This window comes from Peromyscus californicus, unplaced genomic scaffold, assembly GCF_007827085.1.
Source record: "Peromyscus californicus insignis strain IS unplaced genomic scaffold, ASM782708v3 Scaffold_4__1_contigs__length_199733344, whole genome shotgun sequence".
NCBI classification, from domain to species: Eukaryota; Metazoa; Chordata; class Mammalia; order Rodentia; family Cricetidae; genus Peromyscus; species Peromyscus californicus.
The window spans coordinates 83017726-83039614 of record NW_026294562.1 but is presented as its reverse complement, the minus strand read 5'-3'; the positions used below and the strand labels follow the sequence as shown (position 1 = coordinate 83039614).

Here is a 21889-nt window from a genome sequence, read left to right as displayed (position 1 = left end):
TGGCCATCCAGATGTGTCTCCATTCCCATATCTGCAATTTTTTACTATTTAACCAAGAAACTCCATACAGATACCATATATTTCTGCTTCTGGGATTTTGGCCATGTAATTTTCTTTAACGTGGGGTTGCTCCTGTGAATTTTCATTCAGCTTACAGTTGTATCCCTACACTTTCTGATCTTTTATAATAATCTATGCATATTTCTAGTAGTCAAACTGCTTTTAGGGAACACAGACAGTTCTGTAGGTTTTCAACAGGGATTTTAATATAAGGAAATATTTTATTTGTAGTATTTAATTATAACTGAGTCACTGTTAGCCAACAATGTAGAGTGTCTAGTATGCTTTCCCAGGTAGATGAACCATACCTCTTTTGAGCCCTTAGTTGTTAGGCCATCCATTGGTGTGCCATTTTCCATTTAACCTACAAGGATTGGATTCAAGTGCCTGTGTGTCTAAGTTCTGCAAACATTTATTACTCAGCTTTTTATTTTGCCAATATAAGTTTAAATAGGTAGTTTATATTTCTGTAGTATACATTTACATTTATTTCATTGCATGCCCTTGATAATCTTTTCATGCATGTCTTGTGTGTTTTCTGTATTTTGAGTAGAATTCAAATGGGTCTAGTGTGCATACATTCTCTACCTTGCTCATTGTAAATGCTAGGCATACAGAATTTGTCAGATTGGTTTCATCCTTAAAGTCACATGTTTTTCTAGTAGGATGTAACTTTATTGCTAACATTTGCTTTTAAAGTTTCTTTGTGACTTTCAACATACATGACTTCTTATTAATACTTTCAGATAAAATATCATTTACGTTTTATTGGTGTGCAGAGGACCATCTGGTGGCCAGACAAGACAGGCTGGAAAACAACATTTCTTTTTCCTAATCATCCTTCTATACAACCCAGGAATCCAGATTTTCATGATGGAGGAAGTCCTGGTAAGCAGATCCTTCAGCATGCTTATTTTATCCAAATGGTCACATGTGAGTATATATATAAACATATACCTGTGTTTAAATATTTGTATTTAACAAACAAGAAATGTTTATTCTTCATGGTAATTAAAATTTATATTGTAACAATACTACTTTTCAGTCTTTACTCTTGATAAACTTACATATATTGTATCCACCTTCAGTCTCATATCAGTATAAATATATTTTTAAATTTTACTTTTATTCAAATGTATTTGCTGTGTATGTGTGGTGATTTGAAAGAAAATATCCCCCAAAGGGAGTGGTACTATTAGGTGGTGTGGTTTTGTTGACATAGGTGTGGCCTTGTTGGAGGAAGTGTGTCACTGTTGGGGAAGGCTTTGAGGTCTCCTTTGTTCAAGCTTCTGTCACTGTGATACTCAGTTCACTTCCTGTTGCCTGCATATTAACATGTAACAGCTCCTCCAGCACCTTGTCTGCCTACATGCCACCATGCTCCCCGCTATGATGATAATAGACTAAACCTCTGAAACTGTAAGCCACCACCTCAGCTAAGTGTTTTCCTTTGTAAGAGTTGCCATGGTCATGGTGTCTCTTTACAGCAATAGAAACCCTAACTAGGGCTGGAGAGATGGCTCAGAGGTTAAGAGCACTGACTGCTCTTCCAGAGGTCCTGAGTTCAATTCCCAGCAACCACATGGTGGCTCACAACCATCTGTAATGAGATCTGGTGCCCTCTTCTGGCCTGTAGGCATACATGCAGGCAGAACACTGTATACATAATAAATAAATAAATCTTTAAAAAAAAAAAAAGAAACCCTAACTAAGACACTATGTATATATGTCTGGGGTTCAGTGTCATAATTCAATATATACCTATAGTGTGCTGCATCAAATCTTGCTTTTTTTCTACCTCGCATAATCACAGTGCAATATTTAGATTAATTTTATTTAATTACTGTAACTGGTCCTGACGTGGGTGTGTGGGGTGTGGGTTCATGCAGATCCATGGAATGAAGACTCAGAGGCATCTTAAGAATAAATCTAGCCTTTCCTGGCTACAGGGGTGTCCTAGGGCAGTTTTATTTCTCTCCATTATAATTTAGCCAGTTAATTTCCATATGCTCAAAACAACCTGAAAGGAGCTCCCAACAATACAATGCCAAGTGCAAATTCCTTGATTTGTCAGGTACCAAGGATTTCCTGAATCAGGTTTTGCATAGGCCTTTGTATCCTGAGACAAGATTCATAGAGGGCAACAAGGGAAACAAAAGGTGTCTGCTAAACAAAAGATGGATTAGGGCTAGGTGCTACTCTCTGGAGCCAGGCCAGTTGCAGCTCAGCAGGAATGCCACTACAAATTACACTGAGAGCACACAATACTTGTTTGTCTATCTGTGTCTTATTTAACTTAACAGGATATAACTCCTGTGATATCCATGTTGCTGCAAAGTGCATGATTTTGAAGTAATCTATGTAAGATAGTTATTGACAACCATGCTGTTTAAGCCAATTAAAAGTTTTGAGTTCTTTTTTATTGATGATCAGACCAAGAACAGGCTCCTGCCTCTGAAAAGTCTGTTGATGCCCAAGTTGAGGTACAGCATTTTTAAAGACAAAACCATAATTATGTCAATGCTCAAGGTGTGTGTGGGAGGGCTACATTAGTGAGGGATTTAGAGTGGCCTAGCAACATCTGATTTCTTTGCAAGACTCAGTAGTATCTTCTAGACAATTCATAATATGTTTGGACTATGTTCCAGGCCGTGGACTGGTTCTGAAGTATTTCCAAGGCAGAGAAGGCTGTTGGTGGGGGTGGAAGCCTAAGGAGTGACTAGACAGACAAACTTGGGACAGGATGGTGTTACCTTCATCATTTCAATTTAATACTTCTTTATTGCTAAATAATACTTCTCTGTTCTCTGCATCCATTCATCTACTGATGAATACCTAGGCAGATTCCATATCTCAGCTACTATGAAGATTGCCACAATAACCCTGAGCATGTGTCTATCTCCTTGGCTATGCCAATTTGTTTCTTTTGAATACATGTGTAGAAGCAGAGTAGCTATTGTTGGTTAAGCGGCAGCCATGCCGACGGCAGAGAGTGCTGGCGGAAGAATCATGAGCCATGGTTACCTTTCTAGAGCTTTATTAGGAGAGGGAGGGAGGGAGGGAGGGAGAGAGGGAGGGAGAGAGGGAGAGAGAGAGAGAAAGAGAGAGAGAGAGAGAGAGAGAGAGAGAGAGAGAGAGAGAGAGTGAGAGTGGAGGGGAGAGAATAAAGAAGGAGAGAGTACGGAAGGAGGGAGAGAGAGACCCATGGAAGGGCACGCCTTGCAGGCTAGTGATGTAATAAGAACATAATCCTTACATCCCAGATTTTCTCTTATTATATAAAAAAAGCAGGTAGATGGGAATAGGGGCATTGTTTTTCTCAAAAGCTGCTTCCAGCTGACTGTTGGCTCTTGGTTGGCTCTTGGGGAAATGAGGAAGGGGAGTCTTTTGAGGTAGACAGGCGTTGTGGGATACTGTCTGCCATCCGTTGCTCTGGAGACATGTATCCTTCTTGGCTGTGGCTGGGAACCTTTTGTCTGACAAGATGCTGGTGACACAGAAAAAATCTTAGAGAGAAAAGAATCATTATTATTTTATGTTGGCATTTATCTGAGGTAGATCTGGCCTGTCTAGATGGATTCTGAAACATGTTAAGCTTTATCAGAGACAGATTATTTTAAAGCACCTGTTTCCTTTGCTAGTTCAGCATCCAGGAGACAGGTGATCAATTGTTAAAAGCATCTCACAGTAATAGATGTTTACATTAAAGTCTTTTTTGTAGCGTCCAGACACTTTTGGGTCTGGGGGTGTAAATACCTTTTAGCTGTTACAGTTTCTTACTTGATGATCTCTGGACTCTGCTTCTGTGGTGGTCCTCTATCATTAGCTGAACAGTGAATTAGAACAGGGAACTGGGAAGAGAAAAACTTGTGGTGCATGAGAACTTATTTTTTGGAATTAGGGACAATGCAAAGATCAGGGCCCTGTCTGTGTACACGTGAAAAATACAGGCAGTAAATCTGGAATGAGGCAATGAAATAAAAGCTCTTATCTTAGTTGAAAATCTTTTCCCATTAAGTAACTCTGAAAGTGCAATTAAATCTGGTGAGGTGGGTAAGGCTGTCCTCTGTACCCGACAGCAGAGAAAGGAGAGGTGACATCCCAAAACTCCCAGGACCAAGTTAGTGGTTTTGGTGTCCAGACGGAAAGAAACAGATTGCTTCCCTGCTGCGTTCTGGGTTCCCTGCCATGTCTGTAGCCAAGCCTAGATCTGTTGGAGGTCTTAGCTTGATGTACCCATGCGTCTTGGTGCCTAGGGGCAGTCAGCTGACTGGCTGTCTTTATAGGTGGCACTTTTAACAAGGCTGTTGATGGTCTGGTAGGGCACTCGCCCATGGCCTTTTTCCTCACTTAAAACAGGGATCTAACAGCTTTCAGAGTCAGCGAGTGCCAGCACTTGGCAATTTTGTTTTCAGGCTTTTATCTCTTCCCTGGCACACCTTAAATGTCACAGATGACTCTTTTGCCTGTGGGGTCAGGAGCCTTGTTCTCCAGATGCTTAAGTTTTAGTCAGGGAGGTCTGGGGAACAAGAAGACGGATTTTACTCCATGTCCTGAAGTTTTTTGCTTTCTGATGATTATTGACTTAAGGACAGCTTTTGGAAGATCTGCCAGGAGGCAGACTATAAACCAATCCTTTTGGAAGACTTGCCTGAGGCTATAAGCTGATATTTGGCTTGAGAGCCATCCTGACTACTATAAACTTATTTGTATGGATCTTAGCCGCTTCCAGATCTGTCTGTGCCTCCCAAGGCAGTTTGAGAATGAGTGGATGGAGTTAAGGTGAGTTAGAGCGAGAGTCCGTAGAAGTCGCCCAAGCCTGCCCATTTGAGCCGCCCACTGCCAGTGGAAGTCAGACAGAAAAGGTTTCACATGGCAGAGGCAGAAATGGGGAGGGAGAAGGGTTTAGAGCTTTAGCAGAAAGCTTGGGGATAGAGTAACTCTTTTATTTGCCCGTTCGCTGGCTGAAGTTTCCGCAAAGCTGTTATGCGACCAGATTTACTGGTATCTGCCCCTTTGTCCCATGGCTGTAGCCGAGAGAAAAATAAAAAATTAAAATAACAAACCGGGATCAGACTCCAATCTCAGGGGTCCCCAAGGAGTGAAGAAAGATCTATGAATCAGCTCAAGCTAGCCATCCTCTTTGTTAAGGGATGCTAAGGACTGCTGCGTGCGCTGCAGGTGGTCCACTGGTGGACCCAAGACCGCATTGACCCCCTCGTCAGGAGCGAAAATGTGTCTGCTGTTGCCAGCGCAGCCCGAGGACAACCCCCGGGGTGTTCGTCACAAAGAATATAGTTTAGACTACAGCCACGAGAACGGCGGACTCACTCACTGTGGTGAAGAATCATGGCAGTAGCAGTAGCAGTAGCTGTGTGGGGGTCCAGTGGAGGCGAGGGATTGCTCGCAGTCTCGCTGGATGGGGGAGGAGGCAGCAGCTGCGGCAGCAGTGGTCGCAGCAGGTCCTCAGTGATCTATCTGAGTCTGAACAGCACCAGATGTTTGTTAAGCAGTGGTGCGCATGGCTGGCCGCCCATGGTGGTCATGCTGACAGAGCGCTGGATGCTGCAGTGGCAGAAGAATCACGAGCCATGGTTACCTTTCTAGAGCTTTATTAGGAGAGAGAGAGAGAGGGAGGGAGAGAGAGAGAGAGAGAGAGAGAGAGAGAGAGGAGAGAGACCACGCAGAGGGGAGAGATTATGGAAGGAGAGAATACGGAAAGAGGGAAGGAGGGAGGGAGAGAGGGAGGGGGAGAGAGAGAGAGAGAGAGAGAGAGAGAGAGAGAGAGAGAGAGAGAGACCGCGTGGAGGGGAGAGAATATGGAAGGAAAGAGTACGGAAAGAGGGAGAGAGAGACCTGTGGAAGGGCACACCCGCTTTTTAGGCTGGGACAACATTGCAGACTGGTGACGTAATAAGAACATAATCCTTACAGCTATATTTTCCCTTTTATTGAAAATAGATTCTTTTCTCACATAATATATCTGATTACAGCCTCCCCTCCCTCTACTCCTCCCAGTTCCTCCCCACCTCCATTCCCATCCTATCCATTCCCTTTCTGTCTCTCATTAAAAATTAATAGGCTTCTAAGAGATAACAGCAAAACATAACAAAAATAAGATAAAACAAAAACCATCACATTGAAATTGGACAAGGCAAACCAACAAAAGGAAAATAGCCTGAAGAGAATCAGAGACCCACTCATTCACATACTCAGGAATCCCACAAAAACACTAATCTAGAAGCCATAGTATAATATATACATGGAGGACCTGCTGCAGACCATGATAGGCCCTGTGCATGCTGCTTCAGTCTCTGTGAGTTCATATCTAATTTGATCATGTTGACTTAGAGGGCCTTGATTTCTTGGTGTCCTCCATCCCCACTGACTCTTACACTCATTCCACCTCTTCTTCCATGGAGTTCCTTGAGCCCTGAGGGGAAGGATTTGATGGTGATATCCCATTTAGAGTTGAGTATTCAAAGACTCTCACTCTGAATAATGTATGGCTGTGGGTCTATGTATTTGTTCCCATCTGCTACAGGAGGAAGATTCTTGATGATAGCTGAGCAGAAAACTGATCTGTGAGTATAGCAAAAATGTCATAAGCAGTCATTTTATCACTATGCTTTTTTTTTCTCTCTCTCTCTTTTTTAGAACAGTAGTATTTGGTTTTACCCTAGGTCACTGGGCTATTTAGTCTTTGTTTCATGGCCATTCAAGTAATGTTGGGTATAGATTCCATCAACTAGAGTGGGCCTTAAGTCAAATCCAATATTGGTTGGTTACTCCCACAGGCTTTGTGCCACCATTGTCCCAGCATATCTTTCAAATAGTTCACCATTGTAGATCAAAGAGTTTATGGCTGGCTTGGTGTTTACATTTCTCTTTTGATAGCATGCAGAGTACCCTCCTATACAAAAGACTATCTAGAAAGAACTCAAGGGAGAAGACTCTGTATAGGTAGGAGCTTGACTTCTCCATGTTCAATGAGTTGTATAAGTATTGTCTTCAACCATGGGGCCTTGCTGTCAATTTGTGGAAAGCAACCTGTAGTCTTGGCAACAGCCTGAGTTTGGGGGTTCTCATGGGACTCCTTTGGCCAACAATTCAATTAGATATAACTCAGTCCTGGCACTGGAATCTTCAATTGGTGAAAACAGATGTCCAGTTGGGGCTCTGTCTCCCCATTATTTGTCAATTTCATTTAGATCACTTCATATATGTATATATTTTAGAAAGTTTCTATTGTTAGGTTTCCATACTATCACTCAAATGTCCCTTAACTTTAGCTGTCTCTGCCTGTATTCCCTCCCTCATTTTCCTTTTCCCTCTCCCACCCGACTTGATACTCCCATCCCAGCATCCCCGTCCTTCCAGAACTTATCTGTTCTATTTCTCTTTCTTAATGAGATCTATCTGTATCTCTTACTCCCTTAATCTATACCTATTCTCTGTGGTTCTATGGATCATGGCTTACTTACTAATGACTTAACAGCTAATTTGTCACTTATTTTATTGACCTTAGCCATTCTGACAGGTATAAGATGAAATCTCAAAATAGTTTTGATTTTCATTTCCCTGATGGCTAAGGATGTTGAACATTATTTGAAGTGTTTCTCAGCCATTTGAGTTTCTTCTTGAGAATTCTGTTTAGATTTATATTCCATTTTTTCATTGGGTTATATGTTTTCCTGATACCTAGTTTTTTTGAGTTCTTTATATATTTGGGGTATTAACCCTCTATTGGATGTATAATTGGTAAAAATCTTCTATCATTCTGTAGGTTGCTGCTTTGTCCAAATGATGGTAAGCTTTGCCATGCAAAAGCTTTTCTTTCAGTTTTATGAGGTCCCATTTATTTATTTATTTATTTATTCATTCATTCATTCATTCATTCAGTTAGTTAGTTATTTCGAGACAGGGTTTCTCTGTAGCTTTGGAGCCTGCCCTGGACTAGCTCTGTAGACCAGGCTGGCCTTGAACTCACAGAGATCTACCGGCTTCTGCTTCCAGAGTGCTGGGATTACAGGCATGTGCCACCACCGCCCGGCGAGGTCCCATTTATTAATTGTTGATCTTATAGCCTATGTTAACAGTATTCTGTTCAGAAAGTAATCTCCTGTGCCAGTGTATTCAAGGCTATTCCCTACTCTTCTATCAGGTTCAGTGTATCAGGTTTTATGTTGAGGTTTTTTATCTACCTTGAAATTGAGTCTTGTGCAGGATGATACATTTGAATCTATTTGGATTCTTCTACATACCATCCAGCTTGACTAGCATCATTTGTTTAAGATGCTGTCTTTTTTCCAAGGTATGTTTCTGGCTTCTTTATCATAAATCAAGTGTTCATAGGTGTGTGGATTTATGTCCAGGCCTTCAATTCAACTCCATTGATCAACATGTCTGGGGGTTTTTTGTACCAATACTATGCTGTTTTTATTACCAAAGCTCTGTAGTACAATTTGAGATCAGGGATGGTGATAACTTTAGCAGTTCTTTTATCATTCAATATTGCTTTAGCTACATAGGTTTTTGGGGGTTTTTTGGTTTTTTTTTTTTTTTTTTTTTTTGGTTTTTCGAGACAGGGTTTCTCTGTGTAGCTTTGCGCCTTTCATAGAACTCGCTTTATAGACCAACTACTTCTAGGCATTGGAACTGTCCTGGAGTGTGGTTGATATGCCCAGTGACAACTTATTTTTATTTTCCAATGGGTATCAATTAAAAATAGCTTCTTGGGCTGGAGAGATGGCTCAGGGGTTAAGAGCACTAGCTGCTCTTCCAGAGGTCCTGAGTTCAATTCCCAGCACCCACATGGTGGCTCACAACCATCTATAATAAGATCTAATGCCCTCTTCTGGTGTGCAGGTATACATGCAGAGCACTCATATATAAAATAGAAATAAATAAATATTTAAAAAAAATAAAAATAGCTTCTTGTTTGAGGTGGGAATCTGTGTCCACTTCCCCATATCATTGCCAGGCACCCCATCTGGCTTGACCTTGTATGGGTCTTATACTTCCTAGCTCCATCCATTTACTTACATATTTCATAATTTTCTTTTTCTTAAAAGCTTAACAATTAATAAATTTAAGCTTTCTTTAATAGTTTAACAGATATTATTAGTAATGATCCATTGCATAAATGTACCACACTTCATTATCCATTCATCAGTTGATGGACATTCAAACTGTTTCCAATTTCTGGCTATCAGAAAAGAGCATCAATGAACATGAATGAGTTGATTTCTCTGTAGGACGTAGCAATGTAGGATATACAGTCCTTTGGGTATATGCCAAATAATGGTATAGCTGGATCTTTGAATCAGTCATTCTCAGCTGCATGAGGAATGGTCACGCTATTTTCCATAGTGGCTATAAAAGTTTCCACTCCCACCAGCAATGAATGGTGTTCTTCTTTCTTCACATCCTCACACCAGCATGTGCTCTCATTTGTTTTTATTGATCCCACCCTTAAGATAATATTTGATGACTTCTAGTAGGTTGGCAGTGCTTCAGGACAGGCCCACATCTAAGAATATTTGGACAACGCAAGTTGAACTGAATGGGTTTTTTTAAAAATTGAGAGAAAATCACAAAGTTGGGTGGGTAGGGACATGAGAGTGCATCTGGAGCTGTGGGAGGGTGACTCTGATCAAAATATATTGTATGATATATCTTTGTCCTCGATTCTATCACATTGATCAGTGTTTGTGGTTTTGTGCTAGTGCCATGCTGTTTTTACTACTATGGCTCTGTAGTATAACTTGAAATCAAGTGACACATTGTTTTCTGGAAGACAAAACCACTGCACTCATGAACTTACAACAGCTTTGGTTGTCTGCACAAGACCCTCACAAGATCAAGCCAATCTATATTTTAGAATGGAATAGGAAGGAATTCATGCACCCCCACCTAGAGGGTGAGAAGCTGAGAAGCTAAGGACAATTGATGGCTCTGGGGAGGAAGAAACAATTTTCTTTAAGGATGTGGTTCAGGGTAGGTTAACCACATTCCAGTGAATGGCCCCACACATGGAATTATACAGACAGCACAAATTGGAGTCAGTGAGTTATTAAATAGTAATATAAAAGAAGACTAGATGGGGTGGATCTGGGAGAAGTAGGGAAAGGAGTTGAGGGTGAATATGTTCAAAATATATTAAATTCTCAAGGAATCAATAAACATATTTGTATAAATATATAAAAAAGTATAGTCAAGGCGGGTAGAGAAATTGTGATTATTTTTATTTTTTTATTTTGAGATTTGGACATAATTACAAATTTTTCCCTTCCTTTTCCTCTCTCCAAACCCATAAGATGCCTCTCCCCACTCTTTCTTCAAATCCACTACCTCTTTTATTGTTACTGCATGTAATATTACTTGTATGTATGTTTCAGGGCTGATCATTTGGCACTGGACAACCCATGTGTTTGCTCCTCCCTGGGGAAAACCAAATCTCCCCTACCAACTATCTTTGATTGCCTATAGTTTTGTTGTTGTTGTTGTTGTTGGTGGTGGTGTGTGTGTGTGTGTGTAGGGTTGAGGCCTCGTTGCTTATCCTTGCTATTCTTTAGTATGTCCACTGGTGCCTTCCTTGTTTGGCTCATGTTTGGATAGCCACGTTGGTGAGACATTATAGGTGCAACTTCTGACATTACTAGGAGACACAATCTCACAGCAAAGTTTCTGATCCTCTGGCACTTAAAATCTTTTCACACACACACCCCTTCACAGTGTTCCCTGAGTCTTAGGTACGGGAGTGTTTTGCAAATGTGTATCCATTGGGACTGGGCTCTACAAATCTGCATTTTTATTGATTGTAGTTTTCTGTAGTGATTCATCTACAAGAGAAATTTCCTTGATGAGGGGTGAAGATTACATTTATTTGTATAAGGACAAATGTGTATAGATTGTTGTTAGCAATTAAACTTGTTTAGCAAAGAAGTGGCTGTAGATTTTCCTCCAATAACCATGATTTTACTAGCACTGAGTAGTTAGCTAGGTTTCCAGAACCAGATATCCCTCTTGTTAAGCAGTTAAGTCCAATTAAAGAGCTGTTGGTTACTACCAAGTTATACAAGCTACTATTGAACTCTGTGATTCATAGCCATCACACCTGGGTGGGACTGTTGGTTACCTCCCTCCTTTGGAAACTTGTGTGCTGCCTTCTGATACCATGGAATCTAGTCTTCCAGGAGGAGGCATATAGGTCAGTTCCAGCTCTGGAGTCTCTGGGCCCTGTTCCTGAAGTTTATGCTGTCTTCCACACTAGGACTTATCTTCTATCTCTGATGGGCAACCAAGGGCGACAGCGATAGGCCGTATGTTTGGGGAGTCTCTTGGACAGCCCTGGCCAACTACTCAAAAGAGGGATTTTCATGTCTGATATTGTAGTTTTTGATAGGTATCTTTGGCTCTTGGAGGGAGCTCTGTCAGCCCAGTAAGAAAAATTCATTAAAACTATGTACGTGTATTTATACAGAGAATTACTTGTATTATAGGTTTTGGGGGTTTTGTTTTTTGTTTTTTTATTTGTTTGTTTTGGGTTTTTGTTGTTGTTGTTTGTGTTTTTTCTTAGTAAATATTTAATAGTATGATTGCTTGTGGCTTTTCCAGACATTCTTATTGTAGCAATTGTGTTTTAACTTTTGATATTACATGAGTTATTTGGGGTGATTTTCAGTATGTTTCCTCAAGTTTTGTACAAATTACCTATGATCTTGTTAAAACACAAAATCTAATTCAGCAGAAGAAAGAAAAAAACTAATGCCAATTCTTTGAAAACTATTCTAAAACATGAAAATGGAGGGACCCCTTCTAAATTTATGGTATAAGGTCAGCATTACCCTGTTACCAAAATAGTCAAGGACAGACACACACACACTCACCAAACCACACACAAACTCTAGCCAAGTATTCCTGATGGAAACAGATACAAAGTACTAGCAAACCAAGCTGGAGAGATGGCTCAGTGGGAAAGACTGCTTGCTATGAAAGCATTAGGACCTGAGTTCAAATCAGCACCCATGTTTAAAAAGGAGGGTGTGCCTGTGTATATCTATATCTTTACAATGAGGAGCAGAGACAAATAGATCCTGATCTCACTGGCCAGTGAACGGAGTGGAAATAACAATGTTCAGATTCATTGAGAGACTGTCTTAAAAAGCTAAGGTGGAGAGCAATAGGCGTGGATTTCTAACATGTCCTACTGCCCTCTGCATGTGTGCACATGGGCACACACAGCCACACACAGTTGTACATGCACATATCATATACCCATTGATAACACTAGCAAATCAAATCCAACATCGTATCAAAGATTGTTTATCACAATCAAGTTTGGTTAATCCAGAGAGGCAAGGATGATTCATGTATATAACCCTTTTTAAGTGTAGTATACCATATAGGCATAAAGATAAAATCATAATTATCTCAATAGATGTAGAGAAGGCATTTGATAAAATACAATATTCCTTTATGATAAAGCTCTGAACAAATTATGTATAGACTGATCATACTCTAAGTATAATAAAGGATATCCCATATCTAACATCATACTAAATACAGAAAAGCTGAAAGCATTTCTTCTAAGATCAGGAACAAGGCAAGAGTGCCCAGTTTCACTGCTCTTGTTCAGTACCAGTTAGGCAAGGCAATTAAATAAAGATAGGAAAACAAGAGCAGAAGTCTAACTATCCCAGATTGCAAGCAATATGATTTTATTGAGAGAAAAACAAAACTACCAAGACTCTTAGAACTGATTTCTTGCAAGATGCAAAATGAACATAATCAGCATTTTATACATCAGTAATGAAATTGCTGAGAAGCAAATCATGAAAATAATTCCACACAGTAGTTACCAAAAAAATACCTAGGAATAAATTTAACCAAGATCTGAAAGATCTCTATAATGAAAATTACAAAATACCTTTTTTTTATTCTTTTTTTTTCTTTTTTTATTTTTTTTTATTTTGCAATACAATTCAGTTCTACATATCAGCCACGGATTCCCTTGTTCTCCCCCCTCCCGCCCCCCTCACCTTCCCCCCAGCCCACCCTCCATTCCCACCTCCTCCAGGGCAAAGCCTCCCCCGAGGACTGAGATCAACCTGGTAGACTCAGTCCAGGCAGGTCCAGTCCCCTCCTCCCAGGCCGAGCAAAGCGACCTTGCATAGGCCCCAGGTTTCAAACAGCCAACTCATGCAATGAGCACAGGACCCGGTCCCACTGCCTGGATGCCTCCCAAACAGATCAAGCCAATCAACTCTCTCACCCATTCAGAGGGCCTGATCCAGTTGGGGACCCCTCAGCCATTGGTTCATAGTTCATGTGTTTCCATTCGTTTGGCTATTTGTCCCTGTGCTTGGAAGAGATCTACATGAACAGCCTGGACTTGAGTGGGGGTAATGAAGGGCGAGGGTCGAGGGAAAGAGAGCTTGGGGGAGCGGGAGATCCCAGCTGGATCAACAACAGAGAGGGAGAACAAGGAATAGGAGACCATGGTAAATGAAGACCACATGAGAATAGGAAGAAGCAAAGTGCTAGAGAGGCCCACAAAATACTTTTTTAAAAAAAAGAATAAAAGAGAAAAATGAGAATGTCTTCGTGTTCGTTAATTGGAAGAATTAATATTTTTTAAATGTCCACAGTATCTAGTTTATGGATTCATTGAAGTTTTATCCATATTTGTGTAGTTACATTGTAGTATTCTTTCCAAGCATACACACTTAAAATTGTTAATGTAACTGGCCTATTTGTGTCTATGTATAACTATTAATTTTATGTAAAATGTTAAAAATTAGTGATAATTTTTATTTAAATTTTTTGAGAATTTTACACAAGTACTATATTTATATCCTTTCCCCCCTCCAACTTCTACTGTATCCTACAGCACTCCCTCAAAATAGTCTCCATCTGCTGCAAAATCAGCTTCTTTGATGATGAGTGAGAGCTGCACTCATCTGTGGTTATAAGGATGAGTATTTAGAATACTCTTAGAAATTATATTGGTTTAGGAAAATGGCAGTAGTGGGTTCTCCACTAGGACCTATGACAACTCCAGGCACTGACAGATGTCTTCTAATTGCTTATTTTTGCTTATGTGTGTGTGTAGTATGCCTGCATGTATATATCCATATTCACATGTCTTTGGGTACATATGTGTCCTTGGGGGTCTGAGGTTGCAGTTGTGTGTCTTCCTTGATTGTTCTCTTCCTTATGTAATGAGATAGGATCTCTTGATGAACTTGTAGCTTGTCATTTCAACTAGTCTAGCTACCAGGGATACCCATGTCCACCTCCGGCATGCTGGGATAACAGAAAAGCTGCCACGCCTACCTGGCATTTTCTTGGGTCCTGGGCATCTGAAGCCTGGTCTTTATGCTTGTTGGCTCACAGTTTTCCTGCTTTTCTATCAACCTAGTCCCCAGTTTCTGATTTTATCTATGCTTTGTTGAACATAAGTCTTTGTGTTATTCTTTACTTTTTGCCTTTTTATAATTTCTGGTTCTGGGATTTCATTCCTTTATTTATATTTTCAAGTCATGGTCTTCCCAATATTTAATTACATTGTCATTCTTTTTGTAGGTAGAAAATTTAGCAAGTTTGAAAGTAGACTATTTAGCAAGCTTGCCAGTTTTTTTTTCTTTTTTAATTAAATTTTTTCATTTATTTTACTTACCAACCACACTTTCCCCTCCCTCCTCTCCTCCCATTCTCTCTCCCTTCTCCCATCTACCCCTTCCCATCAACTCCTCAGCCTCCATTCAGAAAGGGGCAGGCCTCCCATGGGAGTCAATAAAGCATGGCACATCAAGTTGAGGCAGGACAAAGCTGCTCCTCCTGCATCAAGGCTGGGCTAGGCAACCCAGCATGGGAAATAAGTTCCCAAATGCCAGCTGAAGCACCAGGGACAGGTCCTGATCCCACTGTTAGTGAGCCTTACAAACAGCTACACAGCTGTCACCCATGTGCAGAGGACCTGTGTTGGTCCCATGCAGGCTCCCTAATTGTTGCTCCAGAATCCATACGCTCCCACAAGCTCAGGTCAGCTGTTTCTGTGGGTTCTTCTGTCATGATCTTGTTCTTACAATCCCATCTCCCTCTCTTCAGCAGGACTACCAAAGATTGACCCAGTGCTTGGCTGTGGATCTCTGCATCTGCTTCCATCAGTTGCTGGTTGAAGGCTTTTTTATGACAATTAGGGTAGTCACCAGTCTGATTGCAGGAGAAGGCCAGTGCAGGCATCCTCTCCATTGTTGCTAGGAGTTTTAGCTGGGGTCATTCTTGTAGATTCCAGAGAGTTTCCCTGACACCAAGTTTCCCCCAACCCAAAGACGTGCCCCCATCAAGACATCTCTTTCATCACTCCCACCTCTATCCTGCCCTCAACCCACCCAACCTAATCCCTCATGTTCCCATCCTCCCTCCACCCCTGCCCCCAGTTTATCCAGGAGATATCTGCTATTTCCCCTTCCCAGGGAAATTTGTGCATCCATCTTTGGGCCCTCCTTGTTACTTAGCCTCTCTGGGGCTATGGATTGTAGCCTGGTTATCCCCTACTTTATACCTGATATCCATTTATGAGTGAGTACATACCATGTTTGTCTTTCTGGGTCCAGGTTACCTCACTCAGGATGATTTTTTTTCTAGTTCCATCCATTTGCCTGCAAATTTCATGATGTAATTTTTTTTAACCTCTGAGTGATACTTCATTGTATAAATGTACCACATTTTCTTTATCCATTCTTCAGTTGAGGGACATCTAGATTGTTTCCAGGTTCTGCTATTACAAATAACACTGCTATGAACATAGCTGAGCAAGTGTCCTTGTAGTATGATTGAGCATTCCTTGAGTATATGCCCAAGAGTGGTATAGCTGGGTCCTGAGGTAGATTGATTCCCAATTTTCTGAGAAACTGCCATATCAATTTCAAAAGTGGCTGTACAAGTTTACACTCCCACCAGCAGTGAAAGAGTGTTCCCCTTACTCCACATCCTGTCCAACATAAGCTGTCATCAGTGTTTTTTGATCTTAGGTATTCTGACAGGTGTAAGGTGGTATCTCAGAGTCATTTTGATTTGCATTTCCCTGATGGCTAAGGATGTTGAACAATTCTGTAAGTGTATCTCAGCCATTGGAGATTCTTCTGTTGAGAATTCTCTTTTTAGATCTGTATGCTGTTTTTTAATTGAGTTATTTGGCATTTTGATGTCTAGTTTCTTGAGTTATTTATATATTTTGGAGATCAGCCTTCTGTCATATGTGGGATTAGTGAAGATCTTTTCCCATTCTATAGGCTGCTGTTTTGTCTTACTGACCATGTCCTTGGCCTTAAAGAAGCTTCTCAGTTTCATGAGGTACCATTTATTAATTATTTATCTCAGTGTCTGTGCTACTGGTGTTATATTCAGAAAGTTGACTTCTGTGCCAATGCATTCAAGACTACTTCCCACTTTCTCTTCTATCAGGTTCAGTGTAACTGGATTTATGTTGAGGTCTTTGATCCACTTGGACTTGAGTTTTGTGCAGGATAATAATATGGATCTATTTGCATTCTTCTACATGCACCAATTGTTGAAGATATTTTCTTTTTTTTATTGTATAATTTTGGCTTACTTGTCAAAAATCAGGTGTTTGTAGGTGTGTGGATTTAAGTCAGGGTCTTTGATTTGATTCCATTGATCCACCTGTCTGTTTTTATGCCAACACCAGGCTGTTTTTATTACTATAGCTCTATAGTAGAGCTTGAAGTCAGGGATGGTGATACCTCTGGAAGTTCCTTTATTTTACAGGATTGTTTTAGCTATCTTTGGTTTTTTGTTTTTCCATATGAAGTTGAGTATTGTTATTTCAAGGTCTGTGAAGAATTGTGTTGGAATTTTGATGGGGATTGCATTGAATCTGTAGATTGCTTTTAGTAAGATTGCCATTTTTATTAAGTTAATCCTACCAATCCATGTTCATGGGAAATCTTTCTATATTCTGATATCTTCTTAAATTTCTTTCTTCAAAGACTTAAAGTTCTTGTCATACAGGTCTTTCACTTGTTTTGTTAGAGCTACCCCAATATTTTGTTATTTGTGGCTATTATAAAGGGTGTTGTTTCCCTGACTTCTTTCTCAGCCCATTTATCATTTGTATATAGGAGTGATACTGAATTTTTTGAGTTAATCTTGTATCCAGCCACATTACTGAAGGTGTTTATCAGCCATAGGAGTTCCCTGGTAGAATTCTTGGGGTCACTCATGTATACTGTCATAATCATCTGCAAATAGCCAAAGTTTGACTTCTTCCTTTCCAATTTGTATCTGCTTGATCTCCTTTTGTTGTCTTATTGTTCTAGATAGAACGTGAATAGATATGGAGAGAGTGGACAGCCTTGTCTTGTTCCTGATTTTAGTGTAATTGCTTTGAGTTTCTTTCCATTTAATTTGATGTTGGCTGTTGGCTTGCTGTGTATTGCTTTTATTATGTTTAAGTATGTTCCTTGTATCTCTGATCTCTCCAAGACCTTTATCATGAACAGGTGTCAGATTTTGCCAAAGGCTTTTTCAGCATCTAATGAGATGATCATGTGGTTTGTTTTCTTTTGTTTGTTTTTATGGTGGATTACATTGACAGATTTTCATATGTTGAACCATCCCTGCATCTCAGGCATGAAGCCTACTTGGTCATGGTGGATGATTTTTTTTAATGTGTTCTTGGATTTGGTTTGCCAGTATTATACTATTTTTACATCAATGTTCATGAGGGAGATTTGTCTGTGATTCTCTTTCTTTGTTGCATCTTTGTGTGGTTTGGTTACCAGGGTAACTGATGATTGGTTCTGTTTCCTTAGGGGCTATAGGTCTATTTAAATTGTTTATCTGGTCTTGATTTAATTTTGGTATGTGGTACCTATCAAGAAAATTGTCCATTTCTTTTAGATTTTCTAATTTTGTGGAGTACAAGTGTTTGAAGTATGACCTAATGATTCTCTGGATTTTCTCAGTGTCTGTTGTTATATCCCCCTTTTCATTTTTGATTTTGTTAATTTGGATATTCTTTCTCTGCCTTTTAGTTAGTTTGGATAAGGTTTTGTCTATCTTGTTGATTTTTCTCAAAGAACCAGCTCTTTTGTTTCATTGATTCTTTGTATTGTTCTCTTTGTTTCTATTTTGTTGATTTCAGCCCTGAGTTTGATTATTTCCTGTCATCTACTCCTCCTGGGTGAATTTTCTGCTTTTTGTTCTGGAGTTTTCAGGTGTGCTGTTAAGCAGCTAGTGTGGGATTTCTCCAAATTCTTTATGTGGATACTTAGTGCTGTGAACTTTCCTCTTAGCACTGCTTTTATAGTGTCCCATATGTTTGGGTATGTTATGGATTCATTTTCATTGAATTCTAGGAAGTCTTTAATTTCTTTTTTTATATTTTCCTTGACCCGTTGGTAATTCAGTTGAGGTTTGTTCAGTTTCCACGAGTTTGTAGGCTTTCTGTAGTTTGTGTTGTTGAACGCTAACCCATGGTGATCTGATAAGATATAGGGGGGTTATTCCAATTTTTTTGTATCTGTTAAGATTTGATTTGTAACCAAGTGTGTGGTCAGTTTTAGAGAAGATTCCATGAGATGCTGAGAAGGAGGTATATTCTTTTGTGTTAGGGTGGAATGTTCTGTAGAAGGTCTGTTAGTTCCCTTATTTCTCTGTTAAGTTTCTGTCTGACAGACTTGTCCATTGGTGAGTGGAGTGTTGAAGTCTCCCACTATTAGTGTGTGGGGTTTGATGTGTGATTTAAGATTTAATAATGTTTCACTTACAAATGTGGGTGCCCTTGTATTTGGGGCACAGATGTTCAGAATTGAAACTTCATCTTGATGGACTTTTTCCTTTGATGAATATGAAATGTCCTTCTCCATCTCTTTTGATTAAATTTAGTTTAAAGTCTATTTTGTTAGATATTAGGATAAGTACACCAGCTTGCACCTTAGGTCTATGTGATTGGAAAATCTTTTCCCAACCTTTACTCTAAGGTAGTGTCTATCTTTGAAGTTGAGGTGTGTTTCTTGTATGCAGCTGAAGGGTAGATCCTATTTACATATCCATTCTGTTTGCCTGTGTCTTTTTACTGGCAAATTGAGTCTGTCAATATTAAGAGATATTGATGACCAGTGATTGTTAATTCCTGTTATTTTTTTTGTTTTGGTGGTAGTGGTAGTAGAGTGTGTGTGTGTGTGTGTGTGTGTGTGTGTGTGTGTGTGTGTGTGTGTTTCCTTTCTTTGAGTTTTGCTGGTGTAAAATTATCTATTTTTCATTTGTGTACCTAACTTCCTTGGGTTGGAGTTTTCCTTCTAGTACTTTCTGTAGGGCTGGATTTGTGGATAGGTATTGTTTAAATCTGATTTTGTCATGAAATATCTTGTTTTCTCTGTCTGTGGTGACTGAAAATTTTGCTGGGCATATTAGTCTAGGCTGGCATCCATGGTCTCTTAGTATCTGCAAAACATCTGTCCAGGACCTTCTGGCTTTTATAGTCTCCATTGAGAAGTTGGGTGTAATTCTAATAGGTCTGCCTTTATATGTTACTTGGCTTTTTTCCTTTGCAGCTCTTAATATTCTTTCTTTATTCTGTATGTTTAGTATTTTGATTATTATGTGGCAAGGGGACTTTTTTTTTTGGTCCAGTCTCTTTAGTGTTCTGTAAGCTTCTTGTACTTTTATGGCATGTCCTTCTTTAGGTTGGGAAAGTTTTCATCTTTGGTTTTGTTGAATATGTTTTCTGTGCCTTTGAGGATTCTTCTCCTTCTAATCCCTATTATTCTTAGGTTTGGTCTTTTCATGGTGTCCCAGATTTCCTGGATGTTTTGTGTTAAGAATTCATTGGATTCAACATTTTCTTTGACCAATAAATCTATTTCCTCTATTGCATCTTCAACACTTGAGATTCTCTCTTCCATCTCTTGTATTCTGTTGGTGATAGTTGCAGCTGTAGTTCCTGTTCTCTTACCCAGATTTTCCATTTCCAGAATTCCCTTGGTTTGTGTTTTCTTTATTGCCTCTATTTCAATTTTCAGGTCTTGAACCATTTCCTTTACCTATTTGCTTGTTTTTTTTTCTTGGATTTCTTAAAGGGATTTATTGATTTATTCCAATTTTTTGTTTATCTTTTCCTCCATTTATTTAAAGGATTTTTTCATTTCCTCTTTAAGGGCCTCTGTCATCATCATAAAGTTTCTTTTAAGGTCATTTTCTTATGCTTTAGCTGCATTGGAATGTTCAGGTCTTGCTGTTGTAAGATCACTGGGTTCTGGTGGTGCCATATTGTCCTTTCTGTTGTTGAATGTATTCTTACACTGGCATTTATAGGTCTGGGTTTGGGATGATTATAGCTCTGAGTGTTGATTCTTGTGTTGTCTTTGTTGGAAGGGTATTTTGTTCCGTTATTATCTGTTTCTTTATTGTCTTTTGTTCTGAATGCCCAAGGGTTCTGGTGATTGGCAGGTTTTCATGTCCATTACAATTTTCTCAGGTGAGGTTTGTCAGGGGTTGGGTGTCTAGATCCAGAGAATCCTTCTGTTCTTCTGACTGATATGGGCTGTACCTGTGCCTGTGGAATCTATTTTTCCAGCTGGTATGGGTTGTGCCTGTGCCTCTGCGGTTTCGGGGGAGGGCTAGCCATGGAGAGGATGATCAGTAGGTGGGATTGGGTGGTGGAGTGGGTCTTGGGGGAACAGAATCCAGAGGGTGGTGGTTGTGTAGCTTAGAGGCAGGTCTCTCCCCTGTTGGCAGGCAGCTGGGGACTGCACCAGAGCAGCTGAATTCCACCAGTTGGGGGCAGGGCTCAGCTGCCTTGCTGGTACTGAGATGGGAGCGGGGCATGGAATAAGTCCAGGGGTTTAGGATCTAGAGGTCGTGGCAGTTCATCTGGGAGGCCAATAATTCACCTGTTCTTTCAACTGGTGTGGGTTGTGCCTGTGCCTACAGAGTCTGCTGGGGTTTTTGGGGGCCAGCTAGACACTGGGAGGATGATCTGGTGGTTGGGGTTGGGCAGCAGATTGGGTCTTGAGGGAAGAGAATCCAGTGGGTGACTGTGGTGGTGCAGCCTGGAGGCAGGTCTCTCACCTGCTGACTGGCTGCTGAGGACTTTTCTTCCAACTGATATGGGTTGTGCCTGTGCCTATGGAGTCTGCTGGAGTTTGGGGGAATGGCTGGCCACTGAGAGGATGATCAAGTGGTGGGGTTGGGTGGCAGTGGAAATAAAACTCAATTGGTGGTGGCGGCAGTTGTGGCGCAACCTGGAGGTGGTTCTCTTATGTGCTGGCTGGCTGCTGGGGACTTGCCGCTTGCCAGTTTTATTAATGTTAATATTTTACTTTTGGGAAGAGACAAACACATTCAGCCAAGGAAATGTCTTTTATGTCAAATCTGTGGTAAATTCTGTAGGTTGCAAGCTAAAGATTATTTGCATTTCCTTCATCACATGTCTGAGTTACTCTAATCTGTTTTATTTGACCATGAGTTTTCTCACACAGGGTATATCAGGGAAGGATTCCTGGCAGTACAGCATGCCGTGGATAAGAGCATTATGTTATATCATGAAATCGGTGCTGGGAAAAAGCTATTTGATGAAACTAACATTCTCATACAGAGATTTCCATATCCAGCTCATCCTCAGGATAAATTGCTTTGGATCTCCAGTCCTTTCATCCCTTTGATGTTCATAATTATGTTCTCTTCCATTGTTCTTTCCATCACACGATCCATTGTGTTTGAAAAGGAAAAAAGATTAAAGGTAATATCACTTACTTTGTGATAGTTTCTGTTTTAAAAAGTACATATATATATATAT

At 40.2% G+C, this 21889-nt stretch overlaps 1 protein-coding gene across 1 annotated transcript in view; it reads left to right on the top strand.

Annotated features, from left to right (window-relative positions):
* Nucleotides 1-21889, top strand: part of LOC128123840 (phospholipid-transporting ATPase ABCA3-like) — a 122649-nt gene that overhangs the window by 9196 nt on the left and 91564 nt on the right. The window contains exons 4-5 of the mRNA XM_052760133.1: nucleotides 807-948; nucleotides 21573-21832. Coding sequence (XP_052616093.1) covers nucleotides 807-948; nucleotides 21573-21832 — 402 coding nt within the window. The remainder of the gene's footprint in view (nucleotides 1-806; nucleotides 949-21572; nucleotides 21833-21889) is intronic.